The sequence below is a fragment of the Ursus arctos genome, unplaced genomic scaffold, assembly GCF_023065955.2.
Source record: "Ursus arctos isolate Adak ecotype North America unplaced genomic scaffold, UrsArc2.0 scaffold_7, whole genome shotgun sequence".
Lineage (NCBI taxonomy): Eukaryota > Metazoa > Chordata > Mammalia > Carnivora > Ursidae > Ursus > Ursus arctos.
This window is the reverse complement of record NW_026623089.1, coordinates 1,601,288-1,628,498: the sequence shown is the minus strand read 5'-3', so window position 1 is coordinate 1,628,498 and position 27,211 is coordinate 1,601,288. Positions and strand designations below refer to the sequence as shown.

Genomic DNA, 27,211 nt, shown 5'->3' with positions numbered 1-27,211 from the left:
GACCAGCAGTGTTGGAATCCGGATCCTCAAAGACCAGCACTATTGGAATTTCATACACAGAATGTAAGTAATCGCGTGTGCCACGTTCTCTAGAGAAGCAAGAGTACGGACACTGTATGCCATGAAGGCGCAGATTTGAAAAAAGAAGCCAATGGGATTTCTAGAGATTAAAATTATAATTGTGGAGGTAAAACACTTCTTGGAAAGCTGAAACAGAATATTAGAGACCGATGAAGAGAGACTTAGCAACTGGAAAATACACCTGAAGAAATTGCCCAGAGCACAGCATAGAGAACAAAGAGATAAATAGCATGAAAGGAAAGGTGGGAAATTTTAAATAAAACTGAAAATATTTCTTATCGACATCTCAGCAGCAGAGGAAGGGCAGCATTTGAAGGATGTCCCAGAAACGAGGAAAGACACAAAGCCTCGGAAGCATACCATTCAACAAGTCATGAATTTTTAAAAGAACCACAACTAGACATGTTGTGATGAAATTATAAATCCTAAAGTCAGAGAAAAATCTTAAAAACCTCCAGAGACAAAAGACAGATGACCTACACAGGAACGTCATCAAGAATAATGGAAAACTTGGCAGAAATAAATAGATCCCATAAATCTCTCGATTAATATTAGTAAAGATTTGAGAAAAAATTACCATCAACCAGAAAACCCGTCCTTCAAAAACGAAGGGAAATTAGTAATTTTTTCAGGTGAGCAAAAATGGAGAGATTTTACTACTTGCTGACCTTCACTTTAAAAAGATTCTGAAAGATTTAACAAAAAAGAAAAAAATGATCCTGGAAGGACTGACTTAGGAAAATCAAATAGTTAATGAGTAGCAAGAGCAATAAGAATGATAAATGTCCTTTAAAAAACTGAGTAATGAACAATGTAAGCACCTCACTTAGAAAAAGTAGGTAGAAAAGATGGTCAGTATTAGATTATTTACAATGTCCTTGTGCTATTTAAGAGAGTAGTGGCAAGACAGTATTCAACTTTAGACTTTTTAAGTTAACCACTTATGGCATAAGTTTAAGAGGTTTTTTTTTTAATAAGAGAGGGGTGCCTGGGTGGCTCAGTTGAGCATCCAACTCTTGATTTCAGCTCAGGTCATGATCTCAGGGTCCTGAGATTGAGCCCCACCTTGGGCTCTGTGCTCAGTGGGGGGTCTGCTTAAGATTCTCTCTCCCTTTGCTCCTCCCCCGCTCTCTCTTTCTCCCTAAATAAATAAATAAAATCTTTTTTTTAAAGAGTACTTTTAAATTAGAAATACAGTGTACAAATTCTAAACAATAGCAGAAAATAGAATTTTTAAATGAACAAAAAATTTAGTTAATAGCAAATAAAGATAAGCTATGAGGCCAGAAGAATTAGGAAAACAGGAATGCACACCCGAGGGTAGAGCAAAGTCCAGATAGACAAATACTTACAACAAAGGTAACCCGACCCACTGACCAGTTAGAAATAGACTGCTAATTGGAAAAGAATCCGCCTATTTAATGTTTGAAAAAGGTACACTTAAATTGAAAGGACGCACAGAAAAGTGGACAGCAAAGATATGGAAAAAGACAGGCGAGCAGAAGAAAAGAGTGCACGTGTATTACACTACTATGAAATAGGTAACGAGCAAAAGTGCTATGAGAACAAAGCACTGAGTGTGGAGGAAGTGACCGCGTATTGGTAAAAAGGTAAAACTCACCATAAAAATAGAAAAACTCAAAATATGAATGAACCTAATGAAATCGTGTCAAAATTTATAAGAGCAGCAGAATTGGAGAAATCCACCACCACAGTACAAGATTTAACCATATGTTTCTCAAATATTTCAAAAGGAAAAAGTGTAATTAAACAATGTAATTATCAAGCCTATTCTAATGCCCACGTATGGACCCTTGCATCCACCATTAACCAATGCACATTCTTAACCAACATGACAAATGTATCAGCCACAAAATAAATCTCAACAAATTTCAAAAGAATTGTTGTTATATAGGCCACGTATCCAACCACAACTTATTTAAATTATAAATGAATAACGAAAAGGAAATTACAAAACTTATAAATGATATAATTAATCAGATATATCCTAAAAATCCATGAGACATAAAATTACAAAAATGTAAAATCTATAGAACTGAATGATGAAAATGCATTTACAAATTTGTGGGAAGCAGTGAAAATGATATGTAGAGAGAAATGTGTAGCTTTAAATCTTTTACTAGAAAAAAAGACAAAAAAATTAATGTACAAATACATAACTTAAGGATTTAACAAAAGAAAAAATCTGAATGAATCCAAAGAAAATGGAAGAAACTAGAGGCAAAATCAGAAATAAATAAGGATGAAAATATCTATAGAAAATATTTTTAAAGGGCAATAGTTGTTTCTTTGAAGCTCTAATAAAACGGGCAAATTTCTGGTGAAGTTGAACAAGTAAATTGTTTTTTTTAAATAAAGAGGTATAAATAGCAATATTATGTGTTTAAAAAAGACAAAACTATTAGTATGGTATCTTAAAACAATAAGTAAATATCATAAACAATTGTATACCACCAACAAGTTGAAAATGTTATTGCAAGTATGAATTCCAGGAAAACCGTCTATAACGTGTTGATCCTTGCAGGAATAAGAAACAGAAAGCATGAATAGTCATATGGCAAATAAATACATTAAATCAGGTGTTTAAAATCATTCCACAAATGAAAAAATAGGATCTTCTATTTTAAGAGGAAAGTCCCCAAAATTGTTTTCTAAAGGAGTATCCCATTCTAATATAAAACCCTTCCAAAGAATTAAAAAAGAGGGTCCGCCTCTCAATTTATTTATGAAGCCAATATAACTTCCACACTAAAAGCAGGTGAGCAGAGCAGAAGGAAAGACCCCACAGAGCAGGAGCACAGACCCACCGGCCCAAATGAGGGAATAACAGTAATGCAGCACTGCATATAGAAAAGGCAATTTGCAACAAAGAACTCGGGTTTATCCAAGGCATGCAAGTGAGTGAACGTTATTAATCTTTTTAATAACATATACTACAAAAACAAATTAAAATGAGAAACGTGTGGTTATCTTAATAGGAAAAAATATGGAAAAAATTTTACCTCTAAATTATGATAACAAGGAATAACAACTAACAGACTAGGAACAGCAGGAACTTTCCGAAGCTCCCTGACAGGGAATTAATAAAACCTGCAACACACATCCGGGTTGACGGAAAGGATTAAAAGCCTCCTTTCAAAGTGGGGCCAGCCCAGAGTGCCCACCGTCATCCGTACGTTACTTACTGCACTAAAGGCCTAGACAGCAAAGGCGAAAATAAAAATCTTTTAAGTAGAATTAAAAAGCATGAGAATGGAAAGGAAGAAACAAACCCTTTTCCTGATCATCAACACTGGCGTGGTTCTTGCAAAGCAGTCTCGTGTCCTCTAAAGCAGGGGAAAGACTGTGACAACTTGGCTTGAGAGGTCTTTAAGGCGTCTGGGGACTTAGGAAGAAGGGATGCTAAATGCCTAGAAAATACGTAGGCGCAGTGAAAATGTGGAAATAGTGTCCTCTGGTGCATTGATGTTAAGTAAGCTCTGATTTGTCCGCTAGATTTTGAAAAAATTATTAGAGGTGACATTTACTAATGTATTCGATCATGGCAAAATACATATTAAAATACCAAGTCAGAGCAGAATGCCACACGGTAGCTATGGCATTGCAGCAACATAACAGCACTGCGTGAAAACCCATCCATCCTGGAGCCTTGGGTGACTTTTTTCCCTAACTTCTACATTTTGATAGTTTCCAAATTCTGCATACCTAACAGATACGGGTAATTCTTCAATTGGGAAAAGTGAAATGTGTTAAAATGCAAGGCAAACCATTTGTGCGTATAAATCACACACGCGTATTACCTTGTAAGTATTCTAGATGTTGGATAAAATTGGTGCTTTAACTATTTTTATAAGATCATGGACATAGAAAGGTCACGTTTGAATTCAAGTTGTTTGCAGAACGGGCATTGGGTCAATTTCTTTGCAATGCTGTCTTCACACCTTATTGACTAGCTATTCTATAAAATATCCTGACAAAAAGATCTCTACGGTCTCCACCCACACACTTGGTTCTTATCTTCCTTTGCTGCCCTGTCCCACACGGGGGATGTTAGCCACACAAGGCCATCAAGCACTGGCTGGTCTGCACTGAGGCGTGCTGTGCTGTGCAAAACAAAAAATACCAAGATGATACAAAAAAAAAAGAAGAAGAAAAAGATCCCATTAATATTTTATACCAATTACATGTTGAAAAGACAATGTTCTGCATAGGTTAAGCTAAATAAAATTAATTTTTAAAATTAATTTCACCTGTTTCATTATACTTTTTTAAACATGAGTACCAGAACATTTAAAATTCTGTAAGTGATTCACAGTACATTTCCAAAAGAGAAGAGTGCTTTAGAATAGGTACGAGCATCTGGAAAGTTCCCTTGAGAAGAAAGTAGGGAATAATCATGTCTAATGTAGATTTTAAGTGCACACTTAGGAAATTCTGACATTTCCCTCGTTATTTTCTGGATAGGCCCAGCACGAATACAATGACTCAGGATCCAATCTGTAACCTACGACTCTCATCTTTCAACAGAGTGTTTCACTGTTTTGTGGAATGTCCCCAAACACTCAAGGACAAAAAGATCACGGGATGCAAACCCCCAGTTCTGTAAAAAGGTATGAGTTATGTTGGATATTTGTTCATTATCTAGGCAACCTCTCGATTGTTGTTGACGTCTGAATAATATACCAGTGGTTCTGGGGGCACAACCAATTTTCCTAGAAGTGGAGCCTTGAAGTACAGTCTAGACACAGAGAAAATACAAAGTGATCAAAAGGGATAGTGGGTTCACTCAATGATCTCCAAGAAGGCACTGCATCCACTGTGTCTGGAGAAACATCAGGTGGGAACATCTCTGCAAAGCAGCTGGGATATGCCAGCATCCAAGGTGCGATGGGGATGTTAGCATGTGTATTGATTACTGATGTTGTCATAATAATGTATTGAACTCTGGAAATAGCCCCACTTTACAGATGAGAGATACTGCCCCCAAGGTCACACCGCTAGCCAGTGGCAAGGTCATTTTGAACCCAGACCGCCTGCCATCTGTGATCCATTTCTCCAAAACAAACTTTTAAGCCACTTATTAAAAGATGATGTTGGATGCATGTCTTTCCCATGCCAGCGTTTTTCTGACTTCCTGCAGAGGGCACAATTCAGAGTGCTTCTTGGACCCCCTCCCCCCGCCCCCCGCCACACACACACACACACAGTCTCTGGGGCTGGAGGGAAGTGTGAACGTACTCGCTGGGTGCAGGCAGACCCTACACTGGTCGCTGCAAGTCTGTAGTCCCCTGAGGGCTTTCCGTGTTCTGAGTCAAACACATTAGCATCTTCTACTAAAAAAATACCTGGATTCCTATCATATAAAAGCAGCATGTTTCCCCCAACCCTCTCAATGAAGTGTGGGGTCCTCGAAATCTATCTGCTTATGCTCTCTCTGCAGAAATCACTGGGCCCTGGGTGGCCAGTTGAAGAGCTGAGGCCAAGGGACAGCCGGCTGGGAGGTCATGGTTTTGTTTCCTAGGAAGCTGGGCCGAGTCCTGGCGAGCAGTGATGAGCTCTGCACATATTCTGCTCTCCCGCCCTGGCCCATCCCCAGCACCTGGACGTCCAGTCCTGGGGGGGCCCATCAGACCGCTCGGGGGGGTGTCCATGGGGACACCACTGATGGGAAGGTGGTGCCGCCACCTGTGTGGGCCCCCAAGGATCCACAAGGTTATGTTTCCAAGGAGGAAATAAGAGAGACACCTGTCTCAGGCTGGGGCCCCAAAATGGGACGCCGCTCCTTCCCCAGACAGGATGAGGGCTAGAGGAAGCGGAGCGGCACCCACGGCCGTCTCTCTGTGGCGCAGGCGGACACAGCTCCAGGGTCGCTCTGCCAGGGGTACGCGGCTGAGGAGAGGCTCCAGCAGCAGGAAACATTCTCTTCAATGGCATGAAGGCGAAAGAAGCATTTTCATGTCTTTCATGGCCTTTTTTCTGATTATAGAAGTAATACGTGTTCATTAAAAACGGAAAATAAAAGATACTCTATAGTGGGACGTATGGTGCCTCCCCATTCCAGGCTCCAGAAACAGGGACCATCATTCCGGTGCGCGTCCTTGTCTTCAGCAGCGTGCGTGTGGACGGTGCTCTCGAGACTGGGATCACCCCGTCCGTACACTGTGCAAGCTGCTTTTCAAACTCACCAAAACAAAACAAGAGCACTCCTTTTGTCTAAATAACCTTCCAAGTGTTATTTTATTAATGGTTGAAGACTATTTTAATACTGACATAGCCTAACTCGCTTAACCAACTATCTAATCATGGATATTTGAGATTTTATTTTTTCTTTTTGGCATTCTAACTAATGATGTGCTGAATCACTGTACATACACATTTGTTCTTTCTCCAAGAAGTAGAATCACTGAGTGAAATTATATTAACTTTTTTAAAAGATCAGAAAGTCAGATGCATGACCCATTACACACTACATTTAATAGCGTTAAGAATGAGTGCACACCCTACTGCACTCTTGCAAACACGAGCAGCGCCAAGGTTTTGGAAAGTCTGTGCTAATTTAATGGGAATATTATATTTGGTGGTTTAAATTTGCATTCCTTGAATTGCTTATGAGTAAACCACAAACTGCATAATGATCACTGATACTTATTCTGTGAGTCATCTGTTTATGTCTATTTTTTATGATGGTATTAGAATATCATCCTATATAACAGTTCTTTTAACACTCATTGCATTAATCTATATGTAGATTAGTATATCAGCACATCTTTAAAAACTGATGCAACTTCAGAGTAAGAAACTAAATCCATAAAAGTATATATTTGCCGATCTCATGTGTGTGTTCCCTGATCAACACTTTAAAATGATTTGCTCACATTTCAAAAAAGTAACATAACTAGCATTATATTATATCCATAAACTAATGTGAGAAGAATTGATACCCTCACGATGCCCCATTGTCCTATCCAAACCTATAGTGAGTCTCTTCAGTTGAAAAGTACCATTTTCAGCAAATTCTTAGTTTCCTTTGTTTGGATTCAAACACAGGTGAAGGTCTGACGCACCTGCCTGTGTCGATGGCTGTGTGCATGTACTTTATGCATTTTCCATGTGGAAGAAAGTATCTCCCCCACTACAATCTCTAACTATTAACACATAGGAAACATACTGTCTTTTGTATGCTTATATTTTATCAACCCATTTTGCTGGACTGCCTTTCTAATTCTGAGAATTTTTAAGCTGAATGTCATGAGTTTTCAAAATACAAAGGTACGGCAAACTTCAAGCAGAATTTCATATTTGTGTTTCATTTCTTATTGCAATGGCTGGAACTTCCAGGAAACAGCCAAGTAAAAGATACATAGTGATTGGTTTTCATGGGAATGACAGTGACGTCTGCTGTGTGATGTGGCAAGTTTAGATAAATATGTATCCTGTTGAGGGATTACACTTCAGTTTTTAGTTTCCTCATTTTTTAAATGGCGGTTGAATTTTATCAAACAATACATCTTCCTAAAATCCAATTAAAGAGTATTTTTTTCTTATTAAACCTACTGACGTGATGTTGTTGCCAATCCCTTTCTTATTATTATACAATTTCTGCTGCCATGAAATGTACCCCACTGGATCCTGGCAGATGTTATCGCTACCATACTGTCACATTTTCATTAATACTTTCAGGATTTTTGCAGCCACTTTTACAACTGAGATCTTGTAGTAATTTATTTGCTTGTCCAAGTAATTTATTTGCTTCTCTTTTTTTCCTGTTTTTGAGAAACATTGGTAAAATGGGTAGCCGACTTTATAATCTACACCAGCATATTACCATTTTCTATGTTCCGAAACAAGCTCCGTGTCAGGAGAAGATTCTCCTTGGAGTCTGGAGACCTGACGGGTGTCACCCGCAGAGCCCCCCGCAAGGGACGCAGGTGGAGGGGCCGTGGCAGTGAGGTCCATGAGCTCGCGGCCGTCACAGGAGGCAGGAGACTGTGGGCTGTGACCAGGCTGCCCCACCTTGATCCAAGTTGAATAGCTCATTATGTCCCCAAAACAGTTCAACTAATCATAAAAAAAAAAAAATTACTGATATTGACCAGGAGTGTTTCCACCTGATATGTTTATTTTTTTCTGACTATGGGTGGGGTGTTTTTTCTTTTAAATCAATTTATTTGTTTCTAAAACTATGAATGTCTGTCTTTATTTTTTATCAATTTCCTTAGTTTTCTCTAACTCCCTAATGCCTTGATTTGAAAGCGGTTTATGCTGTGCCCGTAGAGACACCATCGTCATTTTGGGGCTTAGGTTTGCCAAGCGGTACCACGGGCCGCAACCTTTCCCTTCTAATATGCGCACATCGTGTTCGGTTATTTCATAAAAGGTTTATTTTTGTCGTGCTGATTTCTGTCTCATTCATTTATTTTTCAGTGGTCTTTCAATTTCATGGGGGCTGGGTGCCTCTTTACAGTTGACCTTGAATCGCCGAGTTCGCTGCACTGGGGCCTGCAGGTGGACTGTGCTCCATCACTCTGCGGTTTCTTGAATGTGCTCCTGGTCCTATTGCTTACCCTGTTTCCTTCAATTTTCATTATGAAAACTTCCAACAGTAATATCATAGAGAACAGTGTGATGACCCCCACATCGCCAGCACCCCTTCCACAAGCAGTGGCTGCTGGCCGGGCGTGCTCGGGCTCACACTCCCACCCCCAGTTCCCCACTCCAGCTCCGCTCACGAGCTGCAGTAGGTTCTTTCTCCCCTAGGAGGGTTCTTTCCAAAGCATAAGCATGGAACTCTTGTTACACCTACCAATGAACCAAATTAACGATAACTCCTTAGAACTGTTGAATACCTGGTCAGTGCTCAGATTCTCCAGTTGTCTCACAATTGTTTGGTTTGGTTTGTTCAAACCAGGATCACGTGAAGTTTGCATGTGTTACTGGGAATGTCTCTTACGACTCTTCTTTAAGAAAAAAAAATAAGGTTGGGTGCATTCAGATACAATTCACATACAGTGGAATTCACTCTTCTCCACAACTGCCGCCGTGTAACCACGCCCATAGTCAGACAACTGACCACAACCCCACAAGGTGCCGTCTGTCCCTCTGTAGTCAGTACTCCTCTCCCACCCCCAATCCCTGGAAATGGCTGATGTGGTTTGGGTCTCACAGTTCCACTTTCCCTAGAATGTCCTGAAAAGGGAGTCATATCCAACACAAATGTTTGATTCCGCACTCTCCCTTAGCATAATGTTTTTGGGATTAGGTCACGTTGCTGCCATGCACCAGAGGCCCGTTCCTGTCACAGTCCATTGTTGGGACGTGCCCAAGTTTGTTGATCCATTCAACAGGTAATGGGTATCTGGCCTGTCCCCAAGTTTGCTGCTCATCAAGAAAGCCAGTATAAGCACTTGTGTATAGGTTTTTGTGTGGACGTGCCTCTGTTTTTCTTGGATAAATACCCAGCAATGAGATCTCGATAATATGACGTGGGTGTGTTTACAAGAATCTGCCAAACTGATTTCCAAAGAGATCCTATCATGTTGCATTCCCACCAGCAAGTTATGAACGTTTCAGCTGCCCCACATCTTCACGGGTACGTGGCCCTGCCGGTGTAGGGTTTAATCCACAGCTGTTCTAATATGAAGGGGGGAGTCTCATTATGGATTTCCCCTGCATCTAATGGTAGAGAACACTGAGCGTATTGTCACGTGCTCAACTGCCATCCATGTATCTTTGCTGGTGATGGGTCTGGTCACATATTTCGCCCATTTTCTCATTCTTGACTGTTAAGAGATGTTTGTATATTCTAGATATCAATTCTTTATCAGATATATGTTTTGCGAACATATTGTGGGCTGTGACCGGACTGCCCCACCTTGTGACTTTTCTTTTCATTTTATTAAAAGTCCTTTCGAAAAACAACATTTAATTTTGATGAAGTACAATGTATCAAATACATTTTCTTTTATGGTTCAGGCTTTTGGTGTCATATCTAAGAAATCTTTCCCTAATTTAAGGTTAAAATTTTTTCTTTTATGTATTCTTTCAGAAGTTCTAGGGTTTTTTGTTTTATAATAAGGTCTATAATCTATTTTCAGTTAATTTTTCTATATGATGCAAGGTATTGGTTAGGGTCTACTTGTTTATTTTAAAGATGAATTGTTCCTAAACCATTTATTGGAAAGGCAAGTTTTCTCTATTAACTGCCTTTGCAGCTTTGTCAAAAACAAATTAACCATATATGTGCGTGTCTCTTTCTGGAAGGTCTATTACTATGTTCTATTGATCTTTGTTCCTATGGGTTTGCCAATTATATATCTCCTCCATTCCTGGAGATTTATCATAGGCATTCAAATCAGTTATGTATGATTCCTCCGCATCTTTTTTCAGAACTACTATGGCTATTCTCTTTTCTTCAGCTTTCCAGATAGATTCAGCTTGTCAATTTCAATAAACTGGCATTTTGTTTAGAATTACATAGATTATAAGATCAATTTGGAGAGAACCAATATCTTAACATTATGGAGTCTTCCCACCCATTAATACAAAATATTGCTCCATTTATTAATGTCCTTGATTTCTCCAATCAATGTTTTGTAGTTTTCAGGACATATGCTTTGTTAGGTTAACCTGTAAATGTTTCATGGTTTGAGTGCTTTAATGATACTGCTATTTTATTTTAATTTCCAGTTGTTCATCACCAGTAATATAGGAATACAATGGAATTTTCACACTGAGCTTGTGTCCTGCAACTTGCTAACCTCACTTACGAGAACTAGTGGCTTGTAGTAGACTCTTTGAGATAGTCCCTATGGTAATCTTTTTGTCTGTATATTGTCTGCACTTTGTATGCTTTCCAAAGTTTTCTTTTTGCCTTATTGAGTTGGTTAGGACTTCTGGTAAAATTTCACGTAGGAATGGGGAGAGCACAGACTCTTGCCTGTTCTCCATCCCAGAGAAAAAACATCAGGCATTCACTGCTAAATACAACATTAGTTGGGCCTCTTTAAAAGACGTCCTTTCTTAGTTGAGGACATGCCCTTTAATTCCTAGTTGTCTTTGGGCTCCTGGGGGGCTCAGTCGGTGAAGTGTCTGCCTTCAGCTCAGGTCATGATCCCAGGGTCCTGGGAGGGAGTCCTGTGTCCTGCTCCCTGCTCAGCGGGGAGCCTGCTTCTCCCTCTGCCTCTGCCGCTCCCCCTGCTTGTGCTCTCTTTCTCTCTCTCAAATAAATAAATCTTTAAAAAATAATTCCTAGTTGACTTAGAGCTTCATTTGTTGTTATTTTTTTTAAATCTGAATAGATGGTGAGTTCGACAAATGCCTTTTCTGCATCTATTGAAATGATCATGTTGCTTTTCTTCTTTATCCTTTTGATAAAGTAAATAACATTGATTTGCTAACGTGGAACCAGCACTGATTTCCTAGAAAAAGCCTTGCTTGGTCATGATGTATTATCAGTTTCATGTATTGCTAATACCACGTTGAGGACATCTGCATCTCTGCTTATGAAGTATGTTGGTCTGTAGTTGTCTCTCTTCGCACTATTTGGTGTCCGAATCAGGGGAGTGCTGAATAAACAAACAAACATGGGCCAGTGTTATTCCTGCTTTTATTTTCAAACAAGTTTGCTTAAATTTGGTATCATTTCTTCCTTAAACATGTGGTAGAACTCCACGGAAGCTGTCTGGGTCTGGCGTGTTCTCTCTGGGAAGGACTGAAATTATGAATTTAATGTTTTTAATACGTAGAGTGCTCTCGTGTTTTCTACTTCTCGAGTGAGCACAGGTAGCTGCGACTCAGGAAGAATTTGTCTCTTTCATCGAAGCCATTGAGTTTATTGTCATGAAGTAGCTTATAATATTTTCCTGTTTGATTTTTACGGTAAGATCCGTAGTGACGTTCCTCTTCTGATTCCTGATGTTAATAATTGGTGTTGTCCCTCTTTTTTTCTTTTTTATTCTTTTTTTCTAGGTAAGCTCTACGCCCTGCGTGGAGCCCAATGCAGGGTTTGAACTCACAACCCTGAGATCAAGACCTGAGCAGAGATCAAGAGTCACGCTGAACCGACTGAGCCACCCAGGTGCCCCTCTCTTTTTCTCTTATTCTCTATAACCAGGGGTTTGTCAGTCGTCCTAACCATTCAATCAAATCAAGCAAGCAAGCAAGCAAGCAATTGGTTTCACTGATTTTCTTTATATTTTTCTGTTTTTTATTTCTGCTCTTGTCAATACTATTTCCTTCCTCTGCTAGTTTCAGGTTAATTAACTTTCACTCTTTTCTAGATTTTTAAGGTGGAAGCTTAGATCATTGATTTCAGACCTTTCTTCTTATTTTCTTGATTTTTCTTTTTCTTTTTTTTTTTTTTTTGATGAGAATATTTAAGATCTGGTCTCTTAGCAACTTTAAAGCATTTAATGCAGTGTTCTTGACTATAGTCACCAGGCGGTACATCAGATCCCCAGAAGGTATTCGTCTTCTCACTGCAAGCTTGTACACTTTGACCAACATCCGCCCAAGCCCCCACGCCTAACTCTGGTGACCCCCAGTTTACTCTGCTTCTCTGAGTCCAGCTTGTTTAGATTCCACATGGAAGTGAGATCATACAGTATTTGTCTTTCTCCATCCGACTCCTCTCAACATAATGCCCTCAAGGTCCACCGTGTGGTCAGAAATGACAGAATCTCTTTCTTTCTCATGGCTGAGCATATGTCCCACAGGCTTATCCATTAGTCCCTGGGATTAAAAGACAGACACGTAGGTTGCTTCCACATCTTGGCTACTGTGAATAATACTGCAATAAACACGGGAGCGCAGGTATCCCCTCACGATCCTGATTTCAATTCATTTGAATACATACCCAGAAGTGGGATGGCCGGATCGTAGGGCCGTGCTACCTTTAATTTTAGGGTTAACCTCTGTACTGTTTTCCTCCGTGGGTGCACCAATTGACATGCCCACCAAGAGTGCGAAAGTGTTTCCTTTCCTCCACACCCTCACCAATACGTAGATCTTGTCTTTCCGATAATAGTCATTCTGGCAGGTGTGAGGTGACGTCTCATTGTGGTTTTGGTTTGCATGTCCATGATGACCAGTGACACTGAGCATCTTTTCATGTGTCTGTTGGCCATCTGGATGTCTTCTTTGGAAAAAAATGTCTATTTAGTTCCTCTGCACACTTTTTTAAAGATTTTATTTATTGGACAGAGAGAGGCACAGCAAGAGAGGGAACACAAGCAGGGGGAGTGGGAGAGGGAGAAGCAGGCTTCCCGCCAAGCAGGGAGCCCAACGCGGGGCTCGATCCCAGGACCCTGGGATCATGACCTGACCTGAAGTCAGACGCTTAACGACTGAGCCACCGAGGTGCCCCCTCTGCACATTTTTTAAATGGATTGCTTGTTGTCACTGAGTTGTAGGCGTTCTTTGTATATTTTGGACCTTAACCCCTTAACAGAGGTATGATTTTCAAATATTTGCTCCCATTCCATAGGTTGCTTTTTCATTTTCTTCATTGTTTCTTTTGCTGTGCAGAATCTTTTAAGTTTGATGTAGTCTCACTTTTTAATTTTTGATTTTGTTGCTTGTGCTTTTGGTGTCATATCCAACCTTGTTGTCAAGACCAATATCAAGGAGTTTTTTCTTTGTTTTCTTTAAGGGGTCTTACAGTGTCAGGTCTCATGCTTAAGTCTTCCTAATTTTGGTATGTATTGTGAGATAGGGATCTAATTTTACCTTTTTTATTGAAGTATTGTTGACACACATTAGAATAGTTTCAGATGTATGACATAGTAATTCAACATTTATATATTAGGAAATTTCATTTTTCTGCATGTGGTTATCCAATTTTCCCAGCACTATTTATTGAAGAGACTATCCTTTCCTCACTGAATATTCTTGGCTCCCTTTTCAAATATTGGCTTACCATATATGCAGGAGTTCATTTTTGGGCTCTCTAGTCTGTTTCATTGGTCTATGTGTCTGTTTTTATGCCAGTACCATGCTGTTTTGATTACTGTAGTTTTGTATTATAGTTTGAAGTCAGGACATGTGATGCCTCTGGCTTTGATCTTTTCTTTCTCAGGATTGCTTTGGCTATTCAGGGTCTTCTGTGGTTCCATAAATATTTTAGGATTTTTTCTATTTCTGTGGAAAATGCCATTGTAATTTTGATAGGGATGGCATTCAGTCTATATATGGCTTTGGGTAGTATGGATATTTTAACAGTATTAATTCTTCTGATCCATGAACACAGACAAATGTTTTTCCATGCCTTTCAATAGTTAACCTGAGCTTTAAACAAAAGACAAGGCAAAACTGACAGGCAAGATAACAGGGGGCTGGGGCATGGGTGCAGAGGCAGAAGAGAAGCAACGTTCACTGTAGACAAAGTGGAATTTGAGTTGAAAACTTGGGTGTGACAAAGCCGATCCGTTGCTGATCTGAGAACATCTTTTCCTTGCTTATGCATGTGTATGACTTCCCTGTTGGCATACGTTTCTTCGATCACAGACTTTTGTCCTCATAATTCTCTAAAGCTTCCCCACCAACTAATGACATCTGGTGCTGAGGAATGATGTGAAACGACACCCATTCTGTTCAAGCCGTGCCTCTCCCTCTCCTGCAATTTATCAGGACATAGTGAGCAAGATACACGGTGTGGCCACATGTCACGCTCCTGCCTCACTAAGTCTTCCACGGAGGTCCGATACAAATAGATGCCTTGTTTGCTTTCTACTTCGCATATTACCTCCTCTCATTATTCTCGTCCCTCGTTGTCCCAGACACGCATGCTTGAGACTTTTCCTATGCTGTCTTCCGTCATTACCTCCAGAATCAGCTCTCGTCTTTAATGACTTTAATTGCCAGTGTTCAAAAGTTCCCTTGCATTCTTTTCTCATGTCCGACTATCTTTCTGCACGACTTTGCAACTTGGCACTTTTGATCTTATCTTTTGCTGCTTTTCTATAACATACTTTTTTTTTTTCCTACTAAGACCAGAAGTTGATTTATCCAACATATTGACAAGTTCCTGTGCAAGAACCTGTTTCTAAGTTTGTTTTTCTTGCACACCTTGTGAGGAAATGAATCTTTCATGAAGCAGAGTATGTTCGGTCTCCCCACCTCATCTTCCACTGGCATGCTTGCTCTCTCTCTCTCTCTCTCTCTCACTGGTCATCTTTGAATGAGGTGGGTTTGTTTTTTCTCCCAAAAAGATGTTGGTAGAATCAGGTTCTTTGATCTTAAGCTGAAGGGCAATGTTATACAGACAACTTTTAGGCCAATCTCCATGTTCCACTAAACTCTTATTTCATGCATCTTTACTGGACAGAGGCTGAATTAATTATCTTCCCCTTCCCACTGCGTGATACTCTGAATCTAAGTCATTTTATTTCTGAGCAGCTGCAGGGGCTCTGAGTTCTCATTTTTACAAGTACAGTACAGAGCCTCCTTAGGAAGCATGATTTCCATGCAGCCCTGTCTCCTCTTCCACTCGCTATTATCCCCATGTTCTAAGATGTGGTGCCACGCCTCTCCTCCCTGGGAAGACGGGCTCCCAGTGCTGCATGGGAGAAAGGGGATGTCAGTGGAGGAGATCAAGCAAAGAGGCTGCCCTAAGTGTGGAGGAGCTCCTCAGGAGGACAGCTTCCGTGCTGGTGGCACGCTGCCTCTCCTCCCCAGCAGTCTTGCCTTGAATCAGTTTCCGAGGTCTGGAAATGAGTGAGTCCTGGCTTATTTCTCAATTCAACCCATTCATACTGTAATTAGGGATAATTCCTTAAAAAGCCGCTAAATTATTCATTAGAGACTTAAGTTTCTAGTACAGCTGTAACTTTGCATATTTTTAAATGCTTGGATTTACTTCTCAATGAGAAAAGGCTCTGTATTCTCTGTGTCTGCTCTGCTTCTCTTCACTGAAGGAACCATGGATCCTGAGCCAAGGAAGGACGGAAAATTCCGCAACACTCTTTAAAGAGCTTGGGGCGTACCCACCACACAGTTCCAGTGGGGTAATGGGGCTCATCTTGCAGAGCCTGGTCCACTTGCTGCCCCATCCCTGCCCCTCCCCGTCTACTTCTGCGGTGCGGCCACACTCAACCATGTGTTATGACCCGACACCACATTTCTCATGTGTTTGTGTCTTGGGCCATTCCACTCCCTTCATTTGGAATTCCATTCCCCTCTTCCTGCCCTGTTAAAGTTCTGCTAAATCTTGGAGATGTGTTTCAGGTGGTATCACCCCCCCTCCCCTGGGGAGGATCCATGTTGTGTGATTTTATCTGCTGACTTGCCTGTTCCCCACTGGAGCATGACCTCCTTGCATGGCTGGCGGGGGGGAGGGGTCCAGTGAATGAAGGCAAGAATATGATATTAACCATCTGCTTCCACGATTAAAGGTGGCCAATGAGCTTTTCTCAGATGCACATATGATGGCAGATCATCACTATTACTGTCAACATGAGTCTAGTATAGACCAAAATGAAGTTAAGTCCTTTATAATACCTCCTAGACTTTAGATGACTTATCCAAATTCACAGCTGTGCTAATATTACAGGAGACCCTGTTGCTGTGCAGTCAGTTAACCAACAATGTATCGGGTTGTGCGATATTAACATGAGTCTCAGAGGTCACCAAGGCCGGCATCTCTACCTGTTACAACCTCTAATTCAGTTCAACAAACAACATGCTTATTCAAACAAAGCTGCTATCTAGTGTCGTTTCAGTGGAGCTCATGGTGTATATTGACATTGCACTGCAGACAAAACAACTCTGCGTATAAAACATTACTTCAAAAATGATTATTACACTAAACTACTATCTATCCAGGAAAGGAAAATGAGCTTCGCTCACTAAGACCTATTTAAAATGAGGGTCTTTGACTCATTCTTCTGGTTCTTTTGGAGTTCTAATAGTGTGTCTTTGACGAATTGAAAACAGATCAATAAAATATATCTATGATATGAGGCTATTTACTTATGAATATAACAATTTGTAACAAGTTTGATCAACTTAAAATACAACTCTATAACATATTTATACATGATATATTAATAGAAGATATGCAATATGTTTTACATTTAAAATGTATAACTATATAATGAAAATTAAATATAATATCTAAATTTATTGATTTATAATAGGATGTAAAATTTAATAGCAATTTTAGAGAGAGAGAGAGAGAGAGAGAAAGCATGTGTGGGTGAGTAGGGTGGGAGGGTGGGAGAGGGGCAGAGAGAGAGGGAGAATCTTATACAGTTTCCATGTCCAGCATGGAGGCTGACATGGGGCTCGACCTTATGACCCTGAGATCATTAACTGAGCTGAAATCAAGAGTTGGGTGCTCAAGCATGTGGGCTGCCCAGGCACCCCTTAATAATTACTTTTAACAATACTCTGAAAACTGACATATAGAATGTTTCATTGCATTTTCATTTTCTTGTTAACTATGCTGAAACTGCAATGATGTTATCTTCTTTTTTAGCTGACCTGGAGCTGACCTCACCTCCTGCAGTTGCCAGCTCCCCTCCCCGCTTCTCTGCTAAGCAGTCAGTAACATACAGACAACCCCCTGCATATGTTCTTTGCACACAGGATATTTAACACATGCTTTCCAGAATAGGAATTCCTAAAACTTCTGAAATTTATCAAAAAATCAAAATCTTCACAAAGAGTTTGGAAACTCCCATCTTGAACACATGCATTTAACTGTTATTAAATTACCTCTGGGGGCAGACACATTTCTCCCCAAAAGATAAGTAAAACTATAAGTGTTATTTTCTTATGGGTTATAAAAAAAAAAAAAAAAAACTCAGGGAAAAATAAAAGCAGAGATTTAACAGAGGGTAGACCAGGTCAGAATGGTTATTCTATTATCAACCATGTTAGTAAGAAATACTTTGTCCCTTAAAATGGAGTAGTCAAAAGTCAAAGGTAAAACAAACATAAATATGCTTTGAATAAAGTATGAGATGTTTGCCACACAAAAAACAATATCCATCTGAGAGAAAAGCTGTAAGTTGCCATAAGCTTCTTCAACTAGGTATTCAGCACATTCATAGTATGGGTTTTCTAAGAAGAGGAGTAGCTATACTGAGAAATGTCTCTATGATACTCAAGGGTGGTACGCAAGCCAGCTAAAGCCATGGAATTCTTACATAATACATGCAATCTGGTCATCTTTCATGGTCATTAAATAGGCAACACGATCATCTTAGTGTAAAAAGTTCATAAATGTATGTATGATACGCATTCAGATTTTAATAACTCAGTAATGCACAATTACAGGGACAGAAGGCAAGTTTCAGTCAAGAATCATGAAAGCCTGTGAAAAACACAATAGTTGAGTTGTTCTTCCTGACTTATTACTAAACAAGATCTGTAGCAGATTAAAAATGCGTAAGGTAGGCAAAGAGAGAAGAAAATAAATGTATCTCCTAAACCAGCACTGCACTATCCACAGGAACATGTCCTTATTACAAAATTTTAGAGACACACATTGAGAAAAGCTTGATAGGTAGGAAATTACAGGAAGATAATGTAATTCTGAAGTCATAAAATATTCCATAATGGAAGGCGTTGCAAGATAATCTTGGCATGGACAATGCTTGCTTTTATAATATGATCTATGTTAAGGTGATTTTAAAAATCAATTTAAAAATTCATAAGATGATTTTATTCTCCTGTTGCTATATAGGTTTATTATACAATCTTTCATCCAGAGATAATTTCATGGGACTCTGTTCCAGGACAAATGTTCTTTCAGGCCACTAGGCTCCAAAGATAGAACAAAATCCATCTTCCAAACGGTACATTTTTATAGGCCCTTCCCAATATCACCCCCAGCATGCAGGCAAAACTCACAAACATCTTACAAGTGCCCCTGTCCTGCAGACCAGGGAGCTCTGCTACAGGCACCTTGCCCCACACGAGTAACGTGGGCAGTGACTTGCCTCGTCAGTTAGTGCTCCCGTTAAGAGCTGTCAGCAGAAGATTTAGTCCAATTCTAAAAATGGAGCACCGAAAAATAGGATTCTATCAAAATCCCCTAACCATACCTTCATCTGAAAAACAGATCCCACAGTCTAAAAACACAATGAATGAGCTATTCAACATCCAATTTCTTTATAAAAAGGAATCACGCTCATGAAAAAAATTAGAACTTGAAATAATCATTTCGTTAAAACGACAAATACAGTTTCCATACCTAAACTAACCGATGAACTAAAGCAGAAACAAAAAATAATATATATTTGGGGCACCAACCTGGTATTGGCTGAGGTGCTAACAGCACAGTGGGAAGAGGCCGGGAGGCAGGAGCTGGTCTGGACAGAGACAGAGCGACTTGATTTGCCAACAAATGAGGCTTTTCATGGCCATGGAACAACCTTGACTCTTCAGGATATATCCACGTTGAGTCCAGAGAAAAGGAATTATTAAAAAAGATCTGTCCAAAAATAAAGCAAGCATCACATTTAAGACAAGGCACATGGTAAAAGCTAAACACTGCTGTAACATATTTTTCTTTCTTACATTGATCAAATATTGGGGATTCTACAAGTGAGGACTCTGTAGAAGCATCATTCTAAAACCTAAAGATCCACGGTGCTCTGACATCAATCCCCTTCGAGATAAAGTCTCCAAGGCTGGTCTTCCACCATCAACTTGGTTAATTCAGCCTAGCAGCCACTTCACAGATTGAAGAATAACCCCAGTGAGGTAAATAGTGTGTTGTAGAAAAGTTACCGTACCACTCGCCTTTAGTTTCCAAGCAAACACAGTGTGGCCTTTAAATTTGAATTCAAAAGCTAAGATAAACCATCAGAAAGATGAAAGCAATAACAGCAAGAAAAACCTGCTCATAAAATTTATACTTAAATCATGTAATGTTTAAGACTAGAGTTTGATAGGGGCGCCTGGGTGGCACAGCGGTTAAGCGTCTGCCTTCAGCTCAGGGCGTGATCCCGGCGTTCTGGGATCGAGCCCCACATCAGGCTCCTCCGCTATGAGCCTGCTTCTTCCTCTCCCACTCCCCCTGCTTGTGTTCCCTCTCTCGCTGGCTGTCTCTATCTCTGTCAAATAAATAAATAAAATCTTAAAAAAAAAAGACTAGAGTTTAATCAATGCTTACAGATCTAAAAACTAAAAAAATTTTAAAGTGGATTCTGATTCAGAAGTAGAAATTTTATATTATTCTACGGAATCCAAATTTTCCAGTTGAAACAAAATGACTCCCCACCTCGGCTGGTGTTTTTGAACAGATTGATCTTATTCTGACAAGGTTTATCTCTAGATCTAGATATTACAGTTAGAACACACACAATGTTTTCTGCTGGTATGGAAATACCCAGCAAATTCATAATTAAAGGTCCATTTATCTAATTAAACTATTTGCATTTTACCTTACAATTAGGTATCCTTTTGTCTATCCAACTTTTCCCAACAGGAGGTGGAAGAGCAGATGGACAGACGTGTGGGAAAATGGGCACCAACTCCACAGTGGAAGAGGGGGACAGTCCTATGGATGGAGAATGGCCACCGCACAGCCACTGAAACCCAAGAAAAGATAAAGGAGTGCTCATTAGCCTAAACAGATCAACTACTTTGTACCACAAGATCCCATGATAGCTGCTTTGAGAAAATAATTTAAAAATGTATGTATTCAATTAAGAGAGAAATTCCTCCTTTCAACAGTGAAAAAAACATGAATATTCACAAATTTTAAAAATGTATAAAAGTTTTCATATTTGAATCATCACAAAGCATCACCAACATTGCATTCTTCAATACTTCAAAAGAATTTCTAAGCACAAAGCCATGAGAATATAGTAAGAAATTGGTTTCTGCCCTGAGATAATGAGAAACCACAATGGAAAGATGAAATGCTGGGTATTCCTTTTATAATTTTGGAATTATTTTCACAAGCAAGCAGGCAGCTATATTTTATGATAATCCTTTCAATACAACATTTTGTATTAATTACACTTACCATTTAAAAACCAACACAACTAATATTTTCAAAATAAAATTAGCTCAGGGGCTAGGATTCAAAGTTTCCCGAGGTTCACAAAGGCAAATACATTCCAAGGCAAAGAAATTGTAAGTGAGCTTATCACACAACTGAAGATCCCAATGCACAGAATAAAATTGCAAACACTGCAAGGGGACAGACAATTTAGGATACAGTCTCCCTAATTCAAATAACTGAGTCTTCATCAGTGAAGAACTAATAAAATCATTGTTCAATGGTATGGAACACTTTGATATCTATTTGTTTTAAAATCATAAAAGCATCTTTGATTTTCCTGTTAATGTGAAAATATTCTTCTGCTTCTAAATATTGTCATTTAACTGAAAATATGTAGCACGAAAATATTTAAGAGATAAGTTTTTTTTATTTTTCTTTTTAAATTACACACACACACACACACACACACACACACACTAATGCAGTGTTCTCTACAGAAAAAAAATGTAGTTCCTTGACATTATATACCTCTAGTGGTAGGACTCTGATATAACAACCCTTTCAAAACATCGAAAAAGCTACCAACGTTTATTCAATAAAACCCAATATGAACTGCATCACACACCGAAATGTGATATCCAGTACCGCATATGTGATGTATCATTAAGTCTAAAGATCAATTTAGGAGGAGTTTAATAACATCTTTTAGAAAAGCTCACAAGATAATATTGGAATTAAATTAATTAAATGATGTATTCTAACACACCACTCATTTGAATATGCTAATGAGGACAATCTTTGGAATAAAATACATGTTATTCCCTGATTTAAATGCATCTGCATAGTTAGATAGCAAACAATGGATCTTGTCAAAACCAGCCTGCCCTGCTCTGTTGCACCATTAATCAAAGGTACAATCACTTTTTCTTTTTAATTCCACGTTTTAAACCCCAAACTCTTCTAGAGTGCAATATGGCATTAGCTAATTTGGTGGACTCAGGCTGACCTAGGGTGGGAGGGGAAATCACCGGCAATATTTCTCAATATTAAAGGCAGGATTTCCTTGCCGGCTTCCATTGGTTTGAATTCTTTTAAGCATTGTCCTGAGTCTATTTTCAAAAAAAAAAAAAAAAAAACCAGATCAGAATCAGAAATAGCTATTGATTCCCAGCTTGCTTTTCAAGTCTGGCAGAGACTGTAAAAGTATTAACTTCTCTGCGATAAGTCAGCCACGGTACGCCGCTGCAACGCTGGGCTCCAGCGGCCGCTACTTCAGCACCGCTCTCTGGACAGCGACCCCGGCCCAGGCGAAAGTTGTGGCCGGGGCGGTCCCAACTCTGGCCTTGGGGCGAGGGCTCCCCAGCGCCGGGCCGAGGGACCGCGAGGACGTGCCGCGAAAACTGCCGAGAGGCAGAACGGGACGTCGAAGCATGAACTTTGTTGCCGATGCATGGCTGCCAGGCTGCACCCTGATGGCTTGGGGAGCCGAGGACCACCGCGGGGAGGGAAGGGCGCGAGCCGCAGGGCCAGGGCCGCCCCGGGGCCAGGCGAGGGCCGCGCCCAGGGTGCGGAGGGGAGCAGCCGGCGACCCCCGGATTCCGGGGTCGGGGGCCGGGGACACGTTACCTGCCCGTGGAGCAAGGGATAGTGGTGCACGGCGGCGGCGGCGTGGTCTGGCGCAGAGGGCAGCGGCAGCAGCGGCAGCAGGGGCTCTCCGGGGGCTTGCCAGCCGGGCAGCCCCGGGAGCAGCGGGCCGGCGGGGGGCTGCGCAGAGGCGAGCAGCACGGGCGGGGGCGCGACCCCGGCGCCCAGCCGGAGCAGCCCGGCCGAGCCGGGAACCATCCAAACCCAGGGCGGCGGCGGCGGCGGCGGGTCTGCATTCATCGGCCAGAGGAGAGGCTGCCGCCGCCGGGGCTGCTGCTGCAGCTGCCGCCGCCGCCGCTGGAGCCTGGCGCCCACCAGCATCCTGCATCCCCGCGCGGGCGGCGGCGGCGGGGGCGGCGGGGGCGGCGGGCGCCCGAGGTGCGGGCCGGCGGCGGCGCGGGCTCCGGAGCCAACTCACTTGGTTCCGCGGCGCGGCCGCTCGCTCCGCCCCTGCCCCGCGCGGGGAGCCCCTCCTCCCGCCCGCCGCCCGCCCCTCCGAGCGCGGCCGCCCGCGCCGCCGCCGCCCCCCGGGCCCGATCGGGCCCGCGCGCCCCCCGACTCCCGGCGGCGGCAGTCAGCGCCACCCCCTCTCCCGCGGCCGCCGGGCGCCCGCCGCCCCCCCAGACCCCCGCGGCGGCGCGGGCAGGAGGGCCGGGGGCGCGGGCGCGCGGGCCGGGATCCCGCGGATCGCGCCCCCGGCTCCGGTGCGGCGCGAGAGGCCGCCAGCTCGCGCGGACGGAGCGCACGGAGGGGCCGCGAGCTCGGTCGGACTCGGGAGAGGAATGCAAGCGCCGCGGCTAGCGGAGGCCAAGGCGGCGGCGCCGGAGCCGGGCACGTCCTGCCGCCGGGCGGGGCTGGGGGAGCGGGCTGGCACTACGCCAGCCGCCCTCTGCCTGGCTTAAGCAGGGCCAGGGTCTCAGGGCCCCGAAGGGATGCTGGTTCCAGACCCGACGCCAGGCGGGCATCCATAGCCACTGGGGCGGGTAGATTTCTCTCTTGAGAAAATCTGCCCAGCACTTCCCTGAGCCGCCAGCAGGTCGTCTGCCACGGCAGCCCCTCTCCCAGGCCCCACTAGCTCCGTTGCAAGGCAGCAGGCAGGTCGCCTCTGGGCCTTTGCACAGGATGGCCCCATGATGGGACTGTGAGCTGGTCCTAGACTCTCTCAGGCTCAGGACTGTGCTCATCCTTTACCCACCTAAAGCGGCTTCTGCTGTGCACCCTTAGCTGCCTGCGACCGAGGACGGACCCCTTCTCCCAGGACCCTCACTCAGCCCAGAGCACAGCCCATGCCTGCGGAGCGAGCAGGTATAGCGCCGGTCACACGCAGTCACCGCCAGGCGGCGCGTCCCAGCCGCTCGGGCCCACCTCCTGCCGCAGACCCAAGTCCCTTGGAGCGCCTTCAGCTTCACCTCCGCGTGATCCTGGCCCCGCAACAGCAGCTCTGAGACCCAGCCCAGCCCTGAGCGATTCGTATGCCAATACGTTGCTTAGGTCGCTAAGCCGGAGAAGCCCAGCGGCAGTTAGCAGAGTCCGTGCTTCTTCTCAGCATTTAATGAAGGGGCTTCTTGACACCGAAAGCAGAAAAGTGGGGGGCGGAATTAGGGTGCATGCATTCAAGAGCATGTATGAAAAGCTCCCCCTGACCTGGAGGGACAGCATGCACCCACCCACCAACACCCACAGACACAGCTGGGACTCCCTAAACGAGTTTTCTCATCACCTCTGAGCTGGTGTGCTGACCACCCCCCTGAGATCAGTTATAGCACCAGGGTGCTTTCAATTTGCTTCCAGCCTTGTGTGCTCATCCTAATTTGCTTAATTTCCTCCTGGCCTGGCATGATTTCTTGTAGATCCGGGCATATGCTAATTTACATAGCTGGCATCCCCTTACTTTCCTCCATGCAAACCAGTTTTCAATTAGCAAGTTTAGCTTTCTCTCTGATGCAAAAGTACTGGCAAGATTTTGTTTTTTCTCACCTAAAATCAGATAGCTCTGCAGATTAGAGGAGGCTGTTACTATTCAGCTTAAGCCCTGAATTCATGTGCATATATTTGTATGTGCATACACGGGGGATACCAGCCTCTTGATCTTGATGGTCACAGCCAGACTAGGGTTTCGGGGCAGGCATCCTCAGGCAGGCTAATGAGGACTTCTTAAAGGGTCCTGTTTGAATCAGAGTTTTTGCCCCTCCTTCATCACTTGGAGGCTGGCGATGGGAACGTTGGTGGCAGTGCACGGTTTGCATGTGCCTTTGGCGTAAACAGACGGCCACATGCACTGACTCCTAGCTCCTGCGAAGGCAGGTTTAGCCATCATCTGTGGGTGCTTCAGCGGGCACCCCAATCGTACACAGCACTGTCCTTGGAGTGGTTCTTCTAAAGTCAGCGTTTGCCACCTGGTGATATTTATTCCCTCCCTGGGCATTCCAGCGTCCTGAGTGCACAGTGCCTTGGGCAACTGCTCGACTCTGAATGAGAGCTGGAAAATCACAACTGTTCACTCCAATAACTTCAAAGTAGCCCGAACTCCTTTGCCATCTCCCGCCATGGGCTCCACTGTATTCGTTTATTATGGTGCTTTGAATTTTTTCCTGTACTGTGCTACATTCTAGTGACATGGCTTAGGACAACACAGATGCAGAATGATTTCCACTAATGAATTAATTGATATGATGGGGGACACAGGAGATGGGCTCATCTCCTACTTCTGGCTCTTACTTCAATCAGATTCATCTCAAGGTTCCCCCCACACTCTCCACTCAACCCTTAGACACTAATCCCAGTGGGGATTTAAAGGACTCTCTTGAAGCAGGAAGCCCTGCTCTTCTTGAGGACCAGAAATCAGGGCACCGCCCATCTGAGAGGGGAGGCTCTGGGCCAGGTAGACCAGCAGTACTGGGGTGCGAGTCTACTTACCTAGCAGTGCCCCTCCGGCAGGTCAGCCCTGGGCAGCACACATGGCTAGCCACCCCACAAATCAGGCCTGTTTTCTCGGTAAGAAGTTTTCTTTATAAAGGGTTTTATGCACAATTAAGGTCAAGTTCTTCTAACCAATAAAAACAGCCTTAAGTTTGTGTTGATCAGGGGGAAAACCAGCAGAAATTTCCAGTTAAGGTGAGACGGACAAGCAAGAGGAGATTCACACCACGAAAAAACATGTGAATTATTGACGTATGCTAATGAGTTCTGAATTGTTTATTACCTTTCAGGAAAAAATAATGTTGGGTGTTAGGGAGAGATCAATGAAATAAGATTTTGCAGGCTGTAAAAGGTTTTTCTTTTTCTTCCAAGTTATTTTACTCTGTTTTTCTAAGTAAAAGCTAATAGAATCCAAAAAAAATGAGACAGATGAGAGTACTCCCTTCCAGGCCCGCAGAGTTAAAATTAACAACCCCCAACAGGAGGGAGGTGGAGGGATGTCACCTCTGGCGGCGCCCGGCCCGCCCACCCACCCACACTGCCGCAACATCCTCCCAAACAGGCCCGGTGCCACCTCGTCCTTCCCTCCTGAACACTCAGCAGCTGTGACAGGACGAGGCCCTGGACGGAGGCCAGGAAAGCCGCCGCCACAGCGGGAGCCAGCGGCTCCGGGAGTAGCGGCTGGCAACGTGCTGCCTGACTCAGTGTGGGGTCAGAAGGAGAGGCTGCAGGAGTGGCTCCCAAGCTCTGGCGAACTGAAGAGTCTGTGCCGCTGAGCTCGCCTCTGGAGGCGAGGACTTCAGGGGCGACCGGCCGTGAGGACAGGGTGGCCCCAAGCACGATGACTCTGAGGTCTCGGTGGGACACCCGGAAAGATGCGCTCTGTCTCAGCTGGAAACTCGGCTGGGAGCTCGGGAGCGGAGTCGTGGGGTGCAGTACTGGAATGGAAGGTGACGCTGTCTACAGTCCCTGGGGTCAGGGATGGGCGTGAGGTCACCACAGGGGAGCACAGAGTGGGGAGGGAGAGGCTGCTCCCGGGGTCTCCTGTTGGGGAATGAAACTCCTAAAAGACGCAGAGAGGTAAACCAAAGCAGGCGGTGGCCTCGAGCCATCGCGGACGGGCAGGGGGGTGCGTGCTTGATAAAGGGTGCTGTTGCCAGCTTTACTGTAAATGTGTCATTCTAGAACACCCAGAAAACAGGAAAGCATAACGGATCAAACCCACTCAGAGAAAAAGAATGTGAACTTTTCCGTGACCGCACTTCCGAGCATTTTGTCCTACTCATTTCTCTCTCTATAATGCGATCATGTATCTTGTATGGATATCACATAAAGTGCATCCTATAATATCGCATTTGTTTAAGATTTTTATTTATTTGTGAGAGTGCATGCATGAGAGAGAGAGAGCGAGCGCACGTGCACAGGCAGGGAGGGAGGGACAGAGGGAGAGGGAGAAGCAGACTCCCCGCTGAGCCAGGAGCCCAGAACCCCAGGATCATGACCTGAGCAGAAGGCAGACGCTTCATCAACTGAGCCACCCAGGTGCCCCTATAATATTGCATTTTATATTAAATTGTATCTTATAACAAA

At 43.2% G+C, this 27,211-nt stretch overlaps 1 protein-coding gene across 1 annotated transcript in view; it reads right to left on the bottom strand.

Annotated features, from left to right (window-relative positions):
* Positions 1–23,023, bottom strand: part of TCERG1L (transcription elongation regulator 1 like) — a 177,911-nt gene extending 154,888 nt beyond the window's left edge. The window contains exons 1-3 of the mRNA XM_026494420.3: positions 22,685–23,023; positions 20,493–20,639; positions 19,357–19,537 (exon numbers count right to left, since the gene is read on the bottom strand). Coding sequence (XP_026350205.2) covers positions 19,357–19,537; positions 20,493–20,639; positions 22,685–23,023 — 667 coding nt within the window. The remainder of the gene's footprint in view (positions 1–19,356; positions 19,538–20,492; positions 20,640–22,684) is intronic.
* Positions 23,024–27,211: the final 4,188 nt, after the last annotated feature.